The sequence below is a fragment of the Haliotis cracherodii genome, unplaced genomic scaffold (genome assembly GCF_022045235.1).
Source record: "Haliotis cracherodii isolate W230 unplaced genomic scaffold, xgHalCrac1.p SCAF_12, whole genome shotgun sequence".
In the NCBI taxonomy this organism is placed as follows: Eukaryota; Metazoa; Mollusca; class Gastropoda; order Lepetellida; family Haliotidae; genus Haliotis; species Haliotis cracherodii.
In genome coordinates this window covers 27,639,266-27,661,989 of record NW_027266267.1, presented here as the reverse complement: position 1 = coordinate 27,661,989, position 22,724 = coordinate 27,639,266, and the positions used below count along the sequence as shown (strand labels likewise).

The window sequence follows — 22,724 nt, the reverse complement described above, 5'->3', positions numbered from 1 at the left end:
TAAGTATGAGGTCATGATGATCAAAGGGTACGAAACGTTTTCTGGCTGTTTTGAGTCCTGCTTTAAACTGAAGCAATTAGACCCTGCTTGAAACATTCAAAACCAGTTAATTCTGCTTGATACCGCTTTCAGTTTGAATTATTTATCTATTTGGATGAGTTTCAATATCCATGACATACTCATTTATTCTGAACATTCTACATTTATATTGTCTTATCAGGAGAATAAAAAAACGATATGAACGGCGATCATTAATCATTGGCTGGCGATAACGTGATCACCAGCCAATGATTAATGATCGTATCGTTTTTTGATTCTCCTGATAATGTTCAGAATAAATGAGTATGTCATGGATATTGAAACTCATCCAAATAGATAAATAATTCAACCGATGTTTTAGTGGCATAGTCTATCTAAAAGACTGGGACCAAGCAGTATAACTTTATAACGTCATGAAATAATTTATACAATCAGTAAAAAACAGGTACCCTTTCTAATCCGCCTTGACCTTAGTTGTGCTTTTAATACGATTGAACACAACAAGCTGCTGGGTCGATTGGGGATGGGAAATCACTGGGCCGCCTCTTAGTGGTTGTAATCCTATGTGTCCAACGGACAGTATATGGACCAGTGCTATTTACTCTTTACACCAAACCACGTGGTATTATAATCTTCAACGCCATCTTAATGCTCACGACTCCCAGCCCACTAGCATGGTCAGCGGCGTGTCCCTCAGCCGCAGCAAACAGAAGGTTGCTGGGACGACCTAAAAAGATGGAGGACTTCCAATTGAAGTTAAATGGCGACAAAACCATTAGTTCAACGCGCAGTAACACAAAACCGAAGATGAATCCATCAGATTGTTTGATAGGCATTACTTAGAAGTTGACGGAAGACAAGATAGACACAATTTTTATGGATAACAACTTCTTTAATACTTTGAAAAGCGACGTTTCGGTATAGATCCTTATATCATTGCTTGACAACGGTATAAGGATCTATACCGAAACGTCGCTTTTCACAGTATTAAAGAAGTTGTTATCCATAAAAATTGTGTCTATCGAATCCATCAGAGTTGATGCTACACAAATCTCACATACGAACATGGTCAAAGACATTGGTTTTCTTGATACGGAACTCGGCCTAGAAAAGCATATCAATAACATCTCCAATAAATATATATACAATCAAGTCCCCTTAATCCGACATTGTTGGTTGCATAGGATTATGTCGGATTAACGCGGAGGTACACTCAACTCGCTCAATCACACACTAATACTCGCAAATCTGTTTCATATGAAATCACATGTATGTGATTTGTTATTTTTTGTTTTACAGTTGTTTTGGCAGGATTTGATATGATATGAAAGTTGTAAATGCCCCAGTCACAATGTGGCTGACAGACTGCAGATCTGACCTAGAATTTTATCTCCCTCAATTAAAGAGATCATATTAAATCGCAACTCACTGACCTACTCTTGGCATTGCCTTACGCCGGAAACCGAAAGAACATGTTTATTTCCACTAAATGGGCTTTATAATACGCAAACCAGTCCAGTATATAACGTCAACGTCAGAGAATAACTGATAAGAAAACATACAAATTTATGGGGCGGAGTGGGCAAGTGGTCAGTCGTGCCAGGCTAGCGAACAGCCAGGTGATGTGACCGGTTGTAAACCATGTTAATAGGTCTTACAGTGTTGTCACTACCCCCAGCGTACAGTACATGCACCCTGTGCACTCATAGAACCCACTCGTCCGATGGTAGATGACCAGATGGTGGACACACGAATACGTACATACACCCGAAACACAAGTGTCAAGACGCGAGTTGTCACCCTGGGCAAGTGACTCAGTTCAGAAGTGCCTCTGTTCACCCTGCAGGGAATAAGATATGTGAGAATTTGATGTAAAAAAACCCTTTAGCGCCCGTAGCTTTGGTTGTATACTCCCGATGGAGTTGACAAAGATAACTGGAATACAAAAGGGTCAACTGGTTGGGGAACATATAAAACCGCATTTGAACAGATACAGTGAAATAGGGTTATCACGAACTCAAATGGACCACTAATTTTAGTTCATTATAACCGTAGTTCGTTATAAGCATATATACAACATCTATACAGCAAATGGCCGGGACCAAACAATGAGTTCGTAATATCCGTCATTTCCTTATAAGCATATTTTACTGTACTACAGTAGTACTTGGATATATTAATGTATAATAATAACAACAACAACAACAACAACAATAATGGATAACAACTTCTGGTTTATTGCATGTAGCGACGGTTCGATGTAGATTCAAGCTGTAGTGACTACAACCAAGCTTTGGGAGGTTATATGCATTACATTTCATAGATAACAAATAGCACACAGAGAGTTGGATGACGCCAGATGTATAACCGGAATAACGAATGGCGCACAGGTAATCAAGTCTGGTATAAAAGGATTAAAAATACCTTAGCTGTTGTCAATAAAGTTGTGTTTTCTCATTTACCGACCAACTTCTAGAATTCAGATCAAACAGTTAGGGAATAACAAGTCTCGGGTATCCATCGACACAGATTCCACTGGACGGAAAAAGCAAAACGGTGTTGAAAAAATATATGTGTTTATTCATGCTGTTTGACATTAAATTCACATCGTATAAAATGAAATACAAATCACGTGATTATAATTTGTGTTATATCTACTTCACATATATACATTCAAAAATAATTTATAACATCGATTTAAGCGTTAGAGCGACCCGGCCAAGAGCCACTGTATCAAGGCAGCCTTTAGGGAATGTTTGAGGTGGGGTAAAAACCCTGAACATATTCTCACTGACTACTCCCAATGCGTGCATGGGTGTTGCGAAGCTGCGTGGTTCGACCCCCTTATCTCGTTATTCAAAAAGACGCTGGAAGTGGGTACTTGTTACCCTGCCTGGTGGACGGGGATAAGACCGTGGAATCCACGGTAAACTGCGAGATGGTATCTCAGCGGTCTGAGGCTATATTTTATAACCGACGGAAGTACCAGACTGGTACAAGCAGCAACACACGCACGTGCAGGTACATGTCGTTATTTAATGCAATACTCGAGCGTTTAGCCCCATTTCACCTTAACTCGCCGCGTTTGTCGCCAATGCTGATTATGTAACTCCACATCTCTCTGCTCATGCTATCAACCACAGGTTTACAGGCCGAAGTGTATTTCATGATAGATTGCCGACAGTGAGGTGCAATAAACTCCGCCTACAAATTAGATGATAGTGACCCATGGTTTCTCAGCACGGAAGTGGTAAATGTCTAAGACCTGCATCATTTCGGGATTACTTGCTAGCTTAAGCAAACACGCAGTGATATAACTGTAAGACTGTTCAACGCAGCGTTAAACACAATTCAGTTCCCTCGTACTGATTAAAGGATCTAAGGAACGAGTGAGGATTGACGCAGGTATTAGCAATATTCAAGCAATATCACGCACCGTACGCCTGTAGGGAGTTGAACCCCGGGTCTTCGACGTGACGAGCGAACGCTTTAATCACTGGGCTACCTTACCAACCCTTACACGATCGTTTCCAGAAGCAAACTGATGGCAGAATATTCCTGCCGGGATCCAAAGCAGGTAGGTTTACTAATTATCCGGAGTCTGCTTAACAATAGTCAAAATACAATGAAGGAAATCCGACATCAGACATTAACACATCCCTTTCTAGATATGGCCACATCAGAATTCAGACGTCTTATTGGTTTCTGTCTTTGTACAAACCATCTAAATATTGCTTCAGTTCAATATACACCACTAAAATCAACTAAAAGAACACCCATACTTGGATGGCTGTGTGTTGCAATACCCACCAGGCGTGACGGTTGACTTATAGTCAAATGGGACCGCCTCCGTGGTCTAGTGGTAGTGCGTCCGCCTGGAGAGCGGAAGGTCCGGGGTTCCGCGTCATACCAAAAGACGTTTAAATATGGTACTTGTTTTTACCCTGTCTGGCGCTCGGCATTAAGGGGCTAAAACAAGGACTGGTCGGCTCAGAGTCAGTATACTGTGTCTGAGTGGGGTATTCATGTTAAACTGCGGCATGGTATGTCAGTGAGCTAGAACTATAAATCGGCATCAGTCCGGACTAGTACAAGCAGCCACACACAAACACCCGTGAATGCACGTCGCGATGTAAGTGCAATAATCTTGGACGCGACGTTAAACCCAATTTCACCTCAATTCAGCTATAGTCATAGGGAAAGTATCGGGTGTTCTGTTACTTTTTTTGAGTAGTATAGTTCTCTGAATATAAATTGCCTGTTACAAATAATTGCCACACATGCTGCACTTCAGTGGGTACTCCTCACCAACCAAGATTCTTCGCAGCCTTAAGCTTCAGAACACGTTTATCCAGCTGCTGTTAGCAGGATCCGCATTTCTTCTTCACCGTACGTCTACCGATGGAGAAAATAACTCAGAAACTGAGGGACAATAGAACGTTGTATTTTATGTTGAAACTGAAACAACTGCTGTTAGATTGGCAATGTGTGTTTAACAAGTTTGTCAAAAGTAATCTGTGTCTGGGTAATATTTGTGTAAAAATAAATTGGTTAAAAAAAGAGGAGGGTAAGAAATACATCTGCAACCACATGACCTCTTCCATGTGTTTAAATGTTGTAAATTTGTGCGGGAAAATGCATTTCGTTTTTATAATCAAAGATAACATGTCTGAGATACTCATCAGGAGTTGCGTATATTTTTCGATGGTGGGTAAAATTAAACAAACGAGACATGGTAATTCGATCGTTTTGTATTACATACGAGTATCATATATGTCGTTTGGACCTTTGTGGTTTTTCAGCGACTGTTTTCAGCCTGGTAACGCATTGACAACGTTTGAAACGTTTTGGTCAAATCCAATTTTCAAGTGTATTATACACTGTATACTTTCTACTGCCCGGCAGTTTATGTACTGTGTCACATGAACAAACCACGTCACTTTGTGTAATGCTAGTATGTGACGTGATCACTACACTGATCACGTATCTCTGGTTATCTGCACGTTATCACATCCTTGCCTCGTGTCTGTTCCCCCATGTAATTTCATCGGTCGTTGTTGAGACGTCAACATTGTTCGAGCTGATGTTGCCGGAACTAACATGCAACAAAAACAATACACACGGCTGAAACTCAATCAAACACCACGTTTCTGGAAGCCAATTAACAAAACGTGATTCCACACAGCGATCTTTCCGCTACGACTGTCTTTCGTCCAGGTTACAATGGGTGGCTAGATACGTCTTGGCTCTGAGAAATTTCGCTTTGTGAAATTGGTGACTTGACACCTGGGCGCAATTAAACACAGCGAACACTGAGGTACAGCTGTATTCTAGCGTAAGCTGACAGTTGTAGTGGGGCTATGGTGGCTTTGGAAAAACGTGGCACCGTATACGCCTAACCTTAACCCAGTTCTTATGTCCTTACACAACAATAGGCAAAACACATCAGTTTACAAGTGGTTTAAAGATTTGGATCTGGCGGGACTTCTTTAACATGTACCACTGGCCAAACTGGTCAATATCCATAGCAGACGGAAGCACCAAGTCATCGTCACTGTTGAGAACAACACCCAAAAATTGCCCTGTTTGACTCAGTCTGTAAACCTCCTTGATTCCCGATAGAACCACGTAGATCCGGCCCTGTTTGTCACACGCCACCCCCGACGGCGGGGTCCCTGCCGGCGTCTTCCACTGCCACAACGTCTGCCCTGTGGGGGTGACGCACGAGATCACCTCCCCGTAACGGTCTGACACGATGATACTCCCCGTCGGCGTCGTCGCCATGTACCAGCTCATGGAGTAGAAGGAGCTGTCAACCTTGGTCTTAAACTCCTTCAAGATGGACCCCGTGGTTGTGACGACACTGATCTTGTTTTTGTTGGATATTGCCAGAGTGTTTGGGTTGAGGGCGGCGATCCCGAGATTGTTGATGGTTGTCTTGATTGTCGCGACCTGCTTCAGTTCTGGGAATACAGTCAGTACCATCACCTGGTACGGGTCGCTACAGCTGACTCCGACTTTTGTTGAGTCTAGTTTGCACAGTCGTGTCGGGTTTCCGTCTAATTTGATTGACTTTTGGGTCTTACCTCCCTGCTGAACGTAAAGAACTACAACTCGTTTGTTGTTGTTGTCACTAACTACAACGATTTGAACCTTAGATTCACGAAGAACAACGACGTCTTGGTATTCAGGTTCTTTGTCACAGTCGTCCTTCGTGGGGGTCAAAATGGCGACCAGTTGAGGACGCTCTAATCCCCCCGATGTGGATGTTTGGGGTAAGATAGTCTGGACAGGCTTTTGTGGTGGCTGGGGTGCTTTCACCGTTTTAACCGATTTGATCTCCTTGACCGCTTTGGCCCCTTTAACCTCACTGGGCTTCGGTGTGTCGGGAGCAACATCAATATTCTCTTTGTCCGCATTGGAAGAAGACACGCCAGTTTCAATATCACAAAACACCAGTGAATCGAATTTTGTGATACTCTCCTGCTTCAGATTGAGTTCTATCGTAGCGAGTTTGACACTGGTGGCACTAGTCACTGCTTTCTTAAACTGGGCTTGCGCTTCATGGAATTTCTCCACCTCGCCCTCAGAAGTGTCCTTGACCGCTATAGAGGTCAATCTCTCGCCCACCTCTATCTGGGAGTTGATCTGATCAATCAGCTTCTGCTTGCTGAGCCAGCTGCGCGACACAGTGTCCTTTCGTTGAACACAGAGCTGATTCAGGCGTTGTTTCAGTGCCTCTTCCTTTCTCTGAATCTTCAGCCTGATGGTAGAGAAGACGTCCGAGATTTGATGCGAGATTTCGTCCTGGTCCACGCTGATCCTGGACAGAGCCAGCTTGTCCAACTCGATCTTGTCCTGAAGGATGTTCTCGCTAGATCGCAGGTCCTCCACCAACTTGTTCAGTTTTTTGACATCCTTCACCACGCTCCTCTCTGTAACCCATCACACACGAACCAGTTAATATTAGTCACAAAATATATTGGCATATGTCAACATGAAAACTGTGATGTGCATTCATCAATAATAAAAAGACTTGTTAAATCAGCTTCTATTGGATGATCAAGTCACAATACCTGTTCATACGGTGACATGCATTATTCTGTCGTCACCAGACTATGACATTCGTGTCCAGCCATGGATGATCCAGTCGTCCAAGGCGCCCCAATTCGCCGTTCAGACTTACGTCCCTTAGATGTGCAAGGAACATGTGATCATGAGTTCGAATCCCTAAGATTATTTTACTAAAGAGCTGATGTGAGATTGGAGTTTCTGAATCTGCACGTATGGAAAATCTTCACTTGCTTCATTTAGGGCTATAACATTACATTAGGGATGCGCGGAAGGGAAAATAATACGGTTCGGGGACTGTGAGACAGACTAAATTGGGTCAAAGAGAAAGTCTCACCACAAATTATCTCCCTTCTCACACTGCTGCATCTCTGTCATGGTGAATAAAAACAAGACATTTCTCCTAATCCAAATTAAAAAAAAATGAACTCACTACTCTTCAGCAGATAAAAGCACCAGTACACGTTCAATCCTGAAATAAGGTTTTGAGTGTTCTGATTCTGAAAATCATATTATCATACGAAATACAGCTATTACAAGTTTGAGTATACATAGGGCTTAATATACGCATGGTGTCTTTTTCAATATTCATTTGATACGCGAAGCTAGAACCCTGGGCATGTTAAGAGCATCTGGTATGTCAGTCTCTGTCTTGAAGACATTAGTATAGTCGTAGTGAACAATCGATGTTTCTTTTACAGTTTTGTTTTTATAGTATGAACGATATTGTTTTACTCAATGTTTGTTGTGGTAGCCTAGTCTTCATTGAAAGCAGAGTACTTCACGGTTATTCTTTCACGTATTTTATGTTTTCATTCAAACCTTTTCAGTTTGATAATACGAAATCAACCAATAAATCTTTACGTCATCATCCAATTGTGTTGGTAATGAATATGTATTTTCTTTCGGTAATGTGTTTACCTAATAAGAAAGTGCGTGTATTGCCGCTGTTGAAATAACAATTTAAATAAGAATATACGTCACCATTCGATTTTTTGGGTATTGAACATGTATTTTCCCCCGGTAATGCGTTTACCTAATACGAAAGTGCGTGTATTGTTTCTGTTGAAAGAATATATCAAGACCCCTATCTGTCTAATTTAATATTTGAATCACAATTACAGTTAAAGCAAATTTGTTTTCAGCAATCCGGAGCAGGTTTTTAAGAGCACTGACCCTTCTAGAAATATTATTTGCTCTTCGATTGCGCCAGAGTGAGTGGATGTTGTTTAACAGCATATATAGCTGTATCACGGCGGCCTGTAAATAACCAAGTCTTGACAAGTAAAGCCAGTGACTGAAAGCATGAACGACAATCAACGGTATGTGTGAGTGAGGATTAACGATGGGTTGGACCTTATTTAAAGGTTACATGACATTGTCGGCCAGGTGTGATGTAGGGCTTAGACGTTTACCACTTTGGTGAAATGATTGAGGATGTTTATGGTGCATCACATGGGCGAACCGGGGTTCGAACCCATGAGAATAAAGCATGGGTGAATCGTTGACAAACCATAAACATAATCAGGGTGTATCTGGGATTCGAACCCACGGTCATAGGTCCACGAAAAAGGTTATGCATGAAGGTGAGGTGATGGGTGAAATTGGGTTTAACGTCGCGTCCACGATTATTGCACTTATATAGCGACGTGCATTTACATGCTATGTTTGTTTGTCTGCTTGTACTAGTCCGGACTGATGCCGATTTATAGTGCTAGCTCACTGAGATACCATGCCGCAACAAATGGTGCGGTGGGGTGAAATGGGGTTTAACTTGGCGTCCAAGCTTATTTCACTTTTATAGGGACATCTAGCCCACTGAGATACCATGCCGCAGTTTAACATGAATACCCCACTCAGACACAGTATACTGACTCTGAGCCGACCAGTCCTTGTTTTAGCCCCTTAATGCCGAGCGCCAGACAGGGTAACAACAAGTACCATCTTTTAAGGTCTTTTAGTATGACGCGGCCGGGGATCGAATCCCGGACCTTCCGCTCTCCGGGCGGACCCTGTACCACTAGACCACGGAGGCGGTCGTTATGCATGAAGACGGCCATATTACTACACACCTTGCTCAATTTGAAATATCTCCTCCAGCATGCCGGTCAGCTTGAAGTCCGTCCTAAACTGGGACGCCCATTTGTCCGGCGGGGCAGCAGCATCCTGCATTAGTGTATGCGTGTTGCACATGGGGCAACCGAAGCCTTTGTCATCCCGTTTAGCCTGGATGTGGTTCTCTAAGCAGTGCTCACAGAACGAGTGCATGCACGGCAGTGTCTTGGGGCGCGTGTACAGCTCGAAACATATGCTGCACGTCAGGTGCTTGTCCCGGATCCTGTGGGCCGTCGCCATCCTGATGCTGATTGTCTGGAAAGGAAATTGCTGTTGTAAATTATGACGTTAACTCCTGAATAAACTCCTGCTTGGAATTGACGCCCGTGGTTAAGGCATGAGACAAACTATTTTAAAAAAATCAAAGTTTATGGTGAAACCCAGACCAGATCAGCAATAATAGGTGAGTCGAATCTAATGTTCGTACCCAAAATCAGTGGATCCTGGCATGGGTAAGGGGACGGGTAAGGGGACTCTGCACAGTGTGTTTTGCGGCGCCTTTTGCCACTGTTTCCCCCGCCATGATCGTTTAACAGTATTGCTAACAGTAGGTCTTCAGCAACCCAAGCTTCGTAAAAGGCGATTATGATGTCGTAAGAGGCGCTGACTTGGTTGATGCATGTCATCGTATCCCAACTGCGTAGATCAATGCTCATGATATCAATCACTCGATTACTTACAGATCTCCGTCATAGCTGGAATATTGCTGAGTGCGGCGTTAAACAACAAACAAACAAACAAAATAAAGCTAACAACAGTCAACACAGTCACTCGCCTGAAACATTAATGAAAACCATATGCCTGTGAGTGAGTGAGTGAGTTGGGGTTTATGCCGCTTTTAGCAATATCCCAGCAATATCACGGCGGGGGCACCAGAAATGGGTTTTACGCATTGTACCCATGTCGGGAATCGAACCAGGACATACGTTTAACCACTAGGCTATTCCCCGCATGCCTGTCGCGACAGTGTATAGTAAGTAATATGGTCACAAATGCAGTTAATGCTCGTACGAAATCAGTCGTGACAGACGGGTTGTGTAGATTACTCGGGGAAATATTTTTGTCCTCAAAGATCAAGAAGGGTCTAGTTATAAGGTTGGAAATGGCACATACACGTATTTTTAATTATTCACTTCGTGAGCGGGCCTCTCCCCTCCTCCCCCTCTGATGGCACAGACAACCGACACTGTCTACACACGGCGACCTATTCATCCCACAGGGTGTGTATACCCTGACAAAGGAACGCTTTGTCTGGTGTCGGTGAACATGCGACCCTGTGTTCGGCACATAGTTCAGTGAATGGTTATATAACATAGTTCTGCTATTTACTGAAATGATGTCAACTAATATGAACCATTCACACGCCCCTGCTCAAAAGTGTCCCCATACACGACAGCCTAAAGAAATGCAAATTGTGACCTTCTCGTCATGACCTCCGTCATATCGGCAATATTTCAGCCATATCGCAAAGAGCAACTAACATGAACAATTCACACGCCCATACTCAAAAGTGTTCCCAAAGACATGCAAATTGTGACCTTCTCCTGTTGGGGCACGGGAAAGTCCTCAGGGAAGAAAGCACAATCACGCACGAACGCACGCACGCCCGCACGCACGAACGCAAGCACACACGCACGCATGCATATATATATAATATATATTATATACATAGAGAGAGAGAAAGAGAGCGAGAGAGAGAAAGAGTGTGAGAGAGCGCGCGCGCGCGCGCGCGTGTGTGTGTGTGTGAGAGAGAGAGAGAGAGAGAGAGAGAGAGAAAGATTGTGTGAGAAAGAGAGAGTGTGAGTGAGAGAGAGAGAGAGATAAACTAAGTATGAAGTCTTTAATGCATATAATTCTATGAACGTATTAATGCTTAACAGCAAAACGCTATTTTTTACTCCCATGTCTGATTTTATCACTTCATGTTGTTATCGTGAAATGTATGCTTTTTAACTATTCACGACATGAATAAAACAGTGGTGATATCAAAACACGATTTGTTTTATCATTATACTTTTATCTTGAAGTTGACATTTGCCCACACGTCTGACATGGCTGTGAAAGTCCAGTCCGATGTAAACCATGCTCAATTACTAGTATGTATCTTTTTATCCAATTGTCATGTTAATCAGTATTCACCAATAAAACATCATGAGTAGACATGAGTAAAAACATGACGACTCTCAAAGTCTAACCAATGTCGAATTTAAGCAATCAAAGCCCCATGGCGCAAAATCCAAGCTATGAATTTCCAACCTTGAAGCGACAGCGGCACTTTGCTTTTTCATCAAATAGACGTGCTCAAAAGTGAATGCTGCTTGCCTGATAATGTACATGTCAATGTCACAATTGTTACTGATTATTGCCGACGAAATACATTTTTAATTTGCCATCGCATAAACATTCTGGGCTCTTAATTCCTTGTGTATGCAATCGTATTGTACGTATCTATAAAACTGTTAATATATCCGCTTGGATGGTCATGCCTCGTTATCTCGAATGTCCGGATATAGCGAAGTTAGAACACGGCCCCGATAGGTTCGAGATAACGGGGTTCGACTGAAAATAACAGGTGTTGTGGCTGTTAATTAGATGATGAGATGTTTTATACAGGTATTATACTGGTTATGGCTTATATTTTATCACCGGTATTGGAATTTATACAGGTAGATAGGTGTGTTTATTACTGGTAGATAGGTGTGTTTATTACTGGTAGATAGGTGTGTTTATTACTGGTAGATAGGTGTGTTTATTATAGGTAGATATGTGTGTTTATTATAGGTAGATAGGTGGGTTTATTACTGGTAGATAGGTGGGTTTATTATAGGTAGATAGGTGTGTTTATTACTGGTAGATAGTTGTGTTTATTACTGGTAGATAGGTGTGTTTATTACAGGTAGATAGGTGTGTTTATTACTGGTAGATAGGTGTGTTTATTACTGGTAGATAGGTGTGTTTATTACTGGTAGATAGGCGTGTTTATTACTGCTAGATAGGTGTGTTTATTATAGGTAGACAGGTGTGTTTATTACTGGTAGATAGGTGTGTTTATTAAAGGTAGATAGGCGGGTTTATTACTGGTAGATAGGTGTGTTTACTTTAGGTAGATAGGTGTGTTTATTATAGGTAGATAGGTGTGTTTATTATAGGTAGATAGGTGTGTTTATTACTGGTAGATAGGTGTGTTTATTACTGGTAGATAGGTGTGTTTATTACTGGTAGATAGGTGTGTTTATTTTAGGTAGATAGGTGTGTTTATTATAGGTAGATAGGTGTGTTTATTATAGGTAGATAGGTGTGTTTATTACTGGTAGATAGGTGTGTTTATTTTAGGTAGATAGGTGTGTTTATTATAGGTAGATAGGTGTGTTTATTATAGGTAGATAGGTGTGTTTATTACTGGTAGATAGGTGTGTTTATTATAGGTAGATAGGTGTGTTTATTACTGGTAGATATGTGTGTTTATTATAGGTAGATAGGTGTGTTTATTATAGGTAGATAGGTGTGTTTATTACTGGTAGATAGTGGTGTTTATTACTGGTAGATAGGTGTGTTTATTATAGGTAGATAGGTGTGTTTATTACTGGTAGACAGGTGTGTTTATTACTGGTAGATAGGTGTGTTTATTACAGGTAGATAGGTGTGTTTATTATAGGTAGATAGGTGTGTTTATTACAGGTAGATAGGTGTGTTTATTATAGGTAGATAGGTGTGTTTATTACTGGTAGATAGTGTGTCTTTTTAATTGGTAAATATATGGTCTGTTATTTGCAGACAAGTGGTATATTAGTAGTATTGCCTGGACAAAAGGTAGTATAGTACCGGGATTGATTGTTGTAGTTGAAATTATTGAAATGGTAGTTGCAGACGTAGTAGAAGTTGTTAAAATGCAATTACAACAACAACAACAATAATGATAATAATAGTGTTTGTCTAGTCCTAACACTGCAAACGTAAGGTCCAAAACACAACTCTGACACCCGTATCAAATATTTCACCATAGCATGACCACTTCTTGTTTGTGTAATACTTAGCCATCATCAAACATGGGTGTATACTTTTCTTGTCCGGCGGTGTACATGGATACCTTTTAATCCGGACGGATTAATCAAAGTGAAAACGTCGGGATTAACAGATTTCGGGATTTACGAATCATGGGTTCGAATGTCTTTTTGATTATGTATATTAGTCGCTTGAGTGTGGCGTTATTCGGACTCCATTCAGCCCGTAACGTTAACAGAAGGATTCAGACAGTCGTCCATCAAGTAATAACCGAGTTGAGACTGCTAAAGCTAGTCCGACTTGGCCTGATGAAGAATTGCCTCTGAATGCGCTACAGGCTGTTTCTGAGGGCCATGTTCGTTCAACAAAGCGTTCGTAGCGCTAAGACGACCGTAACTCCCATACCTTTAACATAAACCTAAGACAGACATAGTGCTACGATCGCTTTATCGAACGGGGCCTAGTATCTACACTCGTGGTAGGACTGTACAAAATCGCCCTAGCGCTGCGACTCTCGTAGCTACGTGTGTTATAGAGGACGAAAGTACGTTGTTGGAATATCAGCTAGGCCCGGCCCTGTTGTTCTCGAAACTGTTCCTCTTTAACCAGATACAGTAAGGTCATGATAATGTGATATATCTGCCTTTGCAGAGACCGCCTAAGTGGTCTAGTGGTTAGAGTGTCGACCGAGAGAGTGGACGGGCGGTTCGATCCCCGGTCGCGTCAAAACAAAACATGTTAAAGCTGGTCTCTGCCTGACGCTCGGCATCAAGGGGCTAAAACAAGGACTGGTCGGCTCGGAGTCAGTATACTGTGTCTGAGTGTTAAACTGGGTATTCATGTTAAACTGCAACATGGTATCTCAGTGGGCTAGCACTATGTAACCGGCACTAGTCCGGAGTGGTAGACCACCCCCATCCACCACCCCCACCCCCACCCCTACACGTTCATATACATCGCCATGTGTAAGTGCAATAATCGTGAACGCGACTTTTAACTCCGTTTCACCTCTATCTGCCTCAGAGCACAGCCAGATATTGACAATCCCACGAATGACAGTGAGTGAGTGAATGGTGTTTAACCCCGCTTTTAACAGTATTCCAGTCATATCAAGGCGTGTCAGCTTAATGTGGGAGGAAAGCCCGAAGTGATGCAAGTCTCAGACGTTTACCACTTCGGTGAAACCCACGAGCACGGGTATGGTGCTGACAAACCTAAGAACATAATCGGTGTGAACCGGGATTCGAATCCACAATCATGGGTTTCTGGTGAACCCGAGGGACGCAACTCTGCACAGCGAATCGCGGCGCCTTTAACGACTGATGGAAGATCGGGTAAAAGATTTAACCAGACATATCTTAAACCTATTTCACTTAAAGCCTTTTCAACATAGCAAATGCATTTACAGGTGTAACTATCTGTAACTTTGTAACCTCATGATCCTGCACCTCATTAAACCGGAAACCTCGTCTTCCGAACAATCATTGTTTGGGGAGGTTTATGTATAGTAAAAGAGCATAAGTAATAACCAATGATTCGATAATCGGGAAATTCGTTTATCCGAACAATTTGACTGGATGCGGTACTGTCCAGATTAACGAAGTTTCATAGTATGTAATAGGATAAGCAATAAAAGACAGTTTTGAAGAATTACCTCAAAAGTTTTGACGAGAATGTTTTCCCAATATACGAGCTGTATCACTGCGGTCTATACATATTCGAATCTGAACTTGGCGATCATGACTAAAAGCATGACCAGCGTTCGATCCAAGATAGAATTCGATTTATGTTTAAACAGTCCCTCTCTTAAAAAGCCCCTTAAAAAACAAGCCCCTTAAAAACGGCTTTAAATAGTCTCACAATCAGTATCGTGAGAGTGTTGGGCAATACCTCAACTTTCAGACCCAACACATATTCCAGTCACCATGACCTACCCGATATAAAATCGTGATGAGATCAACAAAAAAATGCACAACGGAATTGACAACTTCGTGACGCGTGACAATAACAGATGAAAGGTGCGGGTGACTCACGTGACTTCACAGGGGTCAAAACGAGGCTAAGTATTATTGACACAGTACTGTGTCGTCTCCGATAGTACGGGGTGTCTTGTTCTGAAATCAACACTATTGACACTGGACAAATCGTGACCATGGAGCGAGTTTTATTCACTTGATAAAGAAGATCTCATATTTCAGCTGTGGTGTTGAGTTGAATGCCTTGCACTTCAGCCGTCACCAGACGCACTATCATTGTGTGTATTTAATATATTTACATAACTGTTCAACTCACTGAAGGATAAATTTGGCCATACATAATTATTTCTTCTTCTTATTGATTTAATTTTAATCGACTGCTCCATCTTGCATTTAAATTTCTTTGGATTTTTCCTCGAGCTATTTCCCAAGATATCCTGCGTGTACAGATAATAATGTGTTTGTAAAACTTGAATCTAAATTATTTGTTTTTCATTTTCTGGAAAAAAATGTTTGTTTGAAATGGTATTTCCCTTATCTAACTTGATTGATTACCATTGTCTAAAAGATTTCGTCAATATCTTAGTATTTTGTAATTAATAACTTAGTTTCGTCTTTGTCAAGATATTTGTGTTTTGCATTTACGTGCTACATAAAGGGCAGTTGTCACTTTAAACTTTCAAAATCACCTTGTCATAGGAACGTTTCGGTGAGTTGCGGTGATAAAATATATTGCAAGACATTATATAATACAGATTATGTATAGATTATGGCGACTGATTATTTTTGAAAATATTTTAATTATATACAGTTATGCATGCAGGACATTTAAAACAACCCTTCTTCCGCCTTTACTTTCTTATATCAAGTGGTTGATTATGTTTTGATGTCTATTTGAACAGTTTTCCAGCTATATCAAGTTTGATGTGGGAGTGATGCAGGTCTTAGACGTGTTCCACTTGGGCGAAACCCACGATCACAGTCATGGTACTGACTAACCAAGAACCATAACAAGGTGAACCTGGGATTCGAACCCACGTCATGATTTGTACTAGAAGTCGACGAAAGAGGATCTGATGTTCACAATGTGTAACGCGGCTGTGTGCATGGTGATGTTGTTTTATGCCGCATCCATCACCATAGTCATGCAAACAATACTATGAAATAATAATAAAATAATAATAAAAGATCTTACAACAACTCGTACCAAGCAAGAGAGCAGACTCAAAGCGCTGACAACACACATATATGTGTGCACTAACATCAAATGGCTGAGTTTTTAAACACGTTTTAAGTCTTGACTTGAAAATATGAAGTGATGGGTCTGTTCTGAGGGCAATTGGAGGATCATTCCATTTCTTTGCAGCAGTTACTTTAAAAGATTGGGCACCGAAAGATGTAAGTTTCCATGTGTGAATAATGGCAAGTTCCAAGATGGCTGGTACACATGGTCAAGGCGGTTGAGATAAGATGGCTCTGTTCCATTTACACACTTATACGAAAGGGTAATATGAAGATCAACGCCGTGGGGGCATGCCGACATACAAGTTTGTCTTTAAAATAGACAGATCCCTTCATAGTCACTGTCACACAATTGATAATTAATTTATAGTCAATTATTGTTTCAGCTTATGATGGGAAGGTATCATCGGCGATAAAAACTCATACACGACATTATCGATTTTCCTCATCATATAACTTGGGCGGTGGGGCAGTCAAGTGGTTAAAGCATTCACTCATTACGGGTTCGATTCCCGACATGGGTACAATGTGTGAAGCCTATTTCTGGTGTCCCCCGCGGTGATGTTGCTAAAATATTGCTAAAAGTGGCGTTAAACCATATTCACTCACTCAATCAATCATCACCATATAAACTACCAGGTAAACAATATTTACACTTGAAATTGGATTTGACCAACAAATTATGAACATAATTATCAAAGCGTTACCAGACTGAAAACATTTACCGAAACACTGAAAATGTAAGGTCCAAAACACAATTATGATACCCGTATCAAATAAATCACCATCGAATAACCATGTCTCGCGTTTCATTGTTTCCCACCCTCAAACGTGGGTGTATACCATGCCTTTTTGCCAGGAGTATATATTCTGGTGTTAAAATTATTTTGGAAAGTTACTAGTGTTTTATGCCAATTTTCCCAGAGGCATCAAGAAGGCTCAGCCTTGGGTTTGCACCCCTGCTTGTGTGAGAAGCACATATTGTTCCCCGGGGTCACAATGGAGGCCCGTCGCTTTGTAACACCCGATATGCAACATATCGCGGCTGTGATGCATTCATGGCAATCAATGACTTTTCTCTATTATGACTGAATAATAACCTGTTTTGTATATCGACATGAATTATGCATGCCAACAATATATATGTGTTGTGGCTTTGTTGATGTATCTACATCAGAAACAGTCAGCACGGGTGTGTAAATCTCATGCACCAGCGGGGCGTAACGGTTGCCACAATGACGACCTTTGACATTAATCGGATTTCATGCGTAAATTTCTATTCTTGGGCGTGACTTCATTCAAACGTTCTCACGACATTGTGAGAAGTATGTTTGGGGGTACATAAGGTCACATGACTCCGTTCCTCCAAACAATGAGGTAACTCGGATGTGTGTGTGAGAAGAAAGGGGAAGAAACGGACCTAGAAACCATTAACAGTTTAAAAAAGGGAAAACGTTGGATGATATTGTGCTGTGTAACACCCCGAGTCCATCACATTCGACAATGATGTTGTTGAGGACGAAATTCAGAATTTATCAGAAAGTTGTTTCTTAAAACATATTTTATTGTCACAAAATACAAAAGGGATCACTTATTGCCGTCTCTCACCGTACACAGATACCAAATATTATAAGGTATAAGGTAGAATAGGTCTTCAGCAGCCCATGCTTGCCGTGAATGGCGACTATGCTTGTTGTAAGAGGCGACTAACGGGATCTGGTAGTCGATGTTGCATGTCATCGTATCCCAATTGCGTGGATCGATGCTCCTGATGTCAATCACTGGATTGTTTGGACCAGACTCGATTATTTACAGACTGCCGTCATATAGCTGGAATATTACTGACTGTGGCGTTAAACAACAAACAAACATAATATTACTTAATGGATAAAACACTGATACTATGAAACATTATGCCTATATATATCCATCAGCTTTATGACTTACAGGCTCTCTGATTTGGCAGGGCAAAGATCCCAATCTACGTCACGAGGTTACACCCAATGCAAGAGATACATTTATATGAAACACACACTGTAATATCTTCTCTTGAAATCATCTAAATGGAAGCGACCTTCTCCGGGGTATAGTGGTAAAGCGTCTGCCAAGAGAGCGGAAGGCCCGGGTTCGATCCCCGCATTATACCAAAAGACGGTACGTGTTGTTCCCCTGCCTGGCGCCCGGCGTTGAGGGGCTAAAACAAGGACTGGTCGGCTCGGAGTCAGTCTACTGTGTCTGAGTGGGGTATTCATATTAAACTGCGGCATGGTATCTCAGTGGGCTAGCACTTTAAAATCGGCGTCAGTCCGGACTAGTTCAAGCAGACACACACACACGTGCATGCACGTCGCTTATATGAGTGCAATAATCGTGGACGCCACGTTAAACCCCATTTCACCTCACCTCTAGCTAGAAACCTAAATTTTGAAAACAATACTCCTAAGCACTTTATTCCTGCTATCTATCATTGATTTGTTTGGTCCAAAGTAGATTATTTGAAGTCGTACATGATATAGTTGGAATAAAGTTAATATATAAGTAAGTGACTCAGGCATTAAAATTGTTCTCTCACTCGGCTGAATTTATAATTGTTTTTTTTTGTTTAACTCTGCACTACTCTAGCTATGCGAGGGCGGCCTGTGAATAACCGATACAATCAGACAATCCAGTGATCGATATTGTGAGCAACGATCCAGCTACTATTCCACTTTGGTCAGGGATATTTTTATCTTACTATGAGACACATAAATATTTGATTCTCGGAATATGCCAAGGGGATATTTAAACAGAATGACATATCTGATTATTCCTTTCATTAATTGAGAAATATATGTGTTGATAATATAATCAGAGATTAATGTTGGTGGGCCTGTTTTAGGACAGACATGTTTATGTCGTTCCAGTCGATGGTCGTCAGATTGCTGCTTGTCATGTTGTCCACGGTTAGGTTAGCCAGGCCGGTCACCTCACTTCCGTGGGGTTAAGAATTCCGGGTATGTTTGAGTGATGAAACAAAGAAGTGGTGTGGAAAGCTACTTCCTAGTTCGATGTACAAATAATCATTATTATGTGGAATAAGTTGAAGGGGCTGATTGACTGTGTGTGTGTGTGTGTGTGTGTGTGTGTGTGTGTGTGTGTGTGTGTGTGTGTGTGTGTGTGTGTGTGTGTGTTTGTGTGTGTGTGTGTGACCTACTAAAGATGTATGTACTTCAAAATACAAATGATTCAGAACGTGTGTTCCAAATACCCTAAACCTCGCTAAACATAATGCCAATTTCTATACTGAATACGTTTGTGTGTATGGTATGACGTCGCTTGGTATTACAGAACAATCTCGTCAGATGCGGGAAACGGAAACGATGGGCGAGATGAAGGATGGGCTGATGGAAAGATGGCGACTGTCCAATCACAATATCCCAAACGACGTCCAGTGCATACGGGCACGAATAAGGGGCGCAACTCTTCACAGGGAATTACGGCGCTTCAGACCCCCGAGTTACTTAGGATCCGTATCAACAGAACAACGCGTTTCACCGTCACGGTACAGACTCGCGTGGTATTTCAGTCAACAGCCATGACGTCATGGCATGCTGTTAGATGTTGCGACACATATGAGCTGTCTGACGTGATACGATGAATCATACACGAATGCAGGACAATCACGAACTATTTACTAATACCGGGTTTATGATTCAAAGTAAATGTGGTGGTGGATATCCACCCGTGTCAATCTGAATGGTTTTCCTACGGCATTTGGGACAATGGAAATTCTCCTTCCCCTGAACCCAGAATAACATCGAATATTTCACTCTGAATCTCATTTCTTCACACCTGAACCCCGAATACCATCTAATATTTCACTCTGAATCTCATTTCCTCACCCCTGAACCCAGAATACATCTAATATTTCACTCTGAATCTTATTTCCTCACCCCCTGAACCCCGAATACCATCGAATATTTCACTCTGAATCTCATTTCATCTCCCCTGAACCCCGAATACCATCTAATAGTTTACTCATTTCCTCGCCCTGAATCCCGAATACCATCTATTTCACTCTGAATCTCATTTCTTCACACCTGAACCCCGAATACCATCTAATATTTCACTCTGAATCTCATTTCTTCACACCTGAACCCCGAATACCATCGAATATTTCACTCTGAATCTCATTTCTTCACACCTGAACCCCGAATACCATCTAATATATTACTCTGAATCTTTTTTCCTCGCCCCTGAACCCCGAATACCATCGAATATTTCACTCTGAATCTCATTTTTTCACACCTGAACCCCGAATACGATCGAATATTTCACTCTGAATCTCATTTCCTCTCCCCTGAACCCCGAATACCATCTAATATTTTACTCTGAATCTCATTTCTTCACACCTGAATCCCGTATACCATCTAATATATTACTCTGAATCTCATTTCTTCACACCTAAACCCCGAATACCATGTAATATTTCACTCTGAATCTCATTTCTTCACACCTAAACCCGGAATACAATCTAATATTTCACTCTGAATCTCATTTCCTCTCCCCTAAACCCGGAATACCATCTAATATTTTACTCTGAATCTCATTTCTTCACACCTGAACCCCGAATGCCATCTAATATTTCACTCTGAATCTCATTTCCTCTCCCCTAAACCCGGAATACCATCTAATATTTTACTCTGAATCTCATTTCTTCACACCTGAACCCCGAATGCCATCTAATATTTCACTCTGAATCCCATTTCTACACACCTGAACCCCGAATACCATCTAATATTACACTCTGAATCTCATTTCTTTACACCTGAACCCCGAATACCATCTAATATTTCACTCTGAATCTCATTTCTTCACACCTAAACCCCGAATACCAGGATATTGTCTCAAAATAACAGTTCAGTGTATTAACAGTTCAGGTATTAGGCATACGCCCTTGTATGTAATATAACTTGTTTGAAGTATGATAAATAAAAGTCGATTCATTCATGACATAAAAAAGACCAAAAAAAAAGAAAAAAGAAAAGAAAACGTTGTTGAATTTAGATCATCCGGATATTGATATTGTTTCAGTACTTTGGACCGCTTCCTTGGTCTAGTGCTGGAGCCACTTCCCGGGGAGCGAAAGGCTCCACCGCATCATACCAAAAGATGTAAAAAGATTGTACTTGTTGTTACCCTGCCTGGCGCTCGGCATTAAGGGGCTTAAACAAGGACTGGTCGGCTCGGAGTCAGTATACTGTGTCTGAGTGGGGTATTTATGTTAAACTGCTGCATGGTATCTCAGTGGGCTAGATGTCCCTATAAAAGTGAAATAAGCTTGGACGCCAAGTTAAACCCCATTTCACCCCACCGCACCATTTGTTGGTATAACGATTAAAGTGTTATATTCCGACATTAATCATTCTGATCCTCCAACTCTTGATCAACGCCACTGTATATAAATATCCTCCTTTAGGCGATGTCCACAGCAAACAACACCACTGTATACAAATATTCTCCTTTAGGCGATGTCCACAGCAAACAACTCGAAAACAAAGGCTCACATACCATTGAAATCATACACGTTTACCACAAACCAAAACGCGCCCTTCATAACAAACTATGTGAACTTTAACAACTATTCGTGTAAACCAGTATCACGATAAGGTCAGTCATACAGTCCTAAACAGTGTATATATATACGTAAATACTCACAATTCCTTGGTATTAATCCAGACTGAGTGTACCGTCACACAGCCATGTCCGTGTTGACTGACTGAAATGTGTTCTACATCACTGGGTATCCAGGACACCCCTGCAGGTGGCGAGGCTCTACACCCCTGCCCCCGTCCTTGTGGAATTATATACCCTGGGTATAATTATAGCTTCATTGACGTGTTAGTGGGTCATTAAAAAGTCAGGTCTTCACATTGCTGTAAGTATGTAATAGGGAATGAAAATAACCACACTTCATGCTAAATAATGAAAATAACACAATAGATGCAACGGAGAATTTAAATATGAAAATTTAAATTTTGATTAAATGTTTAGATTGAAAAATATATTTGAAGCGCCTATAGGGTCATTGCCCATCAAATAAACTTGATTTAGACTAAACATGTAATTAATCTTTTACACAAGGAGATGAAATGTGCTTCTAAATATTTATATGACATATTTATAAGTACTAATTATGTTTGTTTACTTTGGAGAATATGATCAAATGTGTTTATGAAACAAATATTTTTGAATAATATGGTAAAATAGCAGATTGTAACACATTAGACAGTATGTATA

General features: G+C 41.2%; 1 protein-coding gene across 1 annotated transcript; it reads right to left on the bottom strand.

Annotated features, from left to right (window-relative positions):
- Nucleotides 1-2,394: 2,394 nt before the first annotated feature.
- LOC139458318 (tripartite motif-containing protein 2-like) lies at nucleotides 2,395-22,213 on the bottom strand. The gene is made up of 3 exons (XM_071239706.1): nucleotides 22,143-22,213; nucleotides 9,183-9,480; nucleotides 2,395-6,974 (listed from the first exon to the last, which is right to left on the bottom strand). The coding sequence occupies exons 2-3, from the start codon at nucleotides 9,463-9,465 to the stop codon at nucleotides 5,485-5,487; spliced, it is 1,773 nt and encodes a 590-aa protein (XP_071095807.1). The 5' UTR covers nucleotides 9,466-9,480; nucleotides 22,143-22,213; the 3' UTR covers nucleotides 2,395-5,484.
- Between the last annotated feature and the right edge of the window lie 511 nt (nucleotides 22,214-22,724).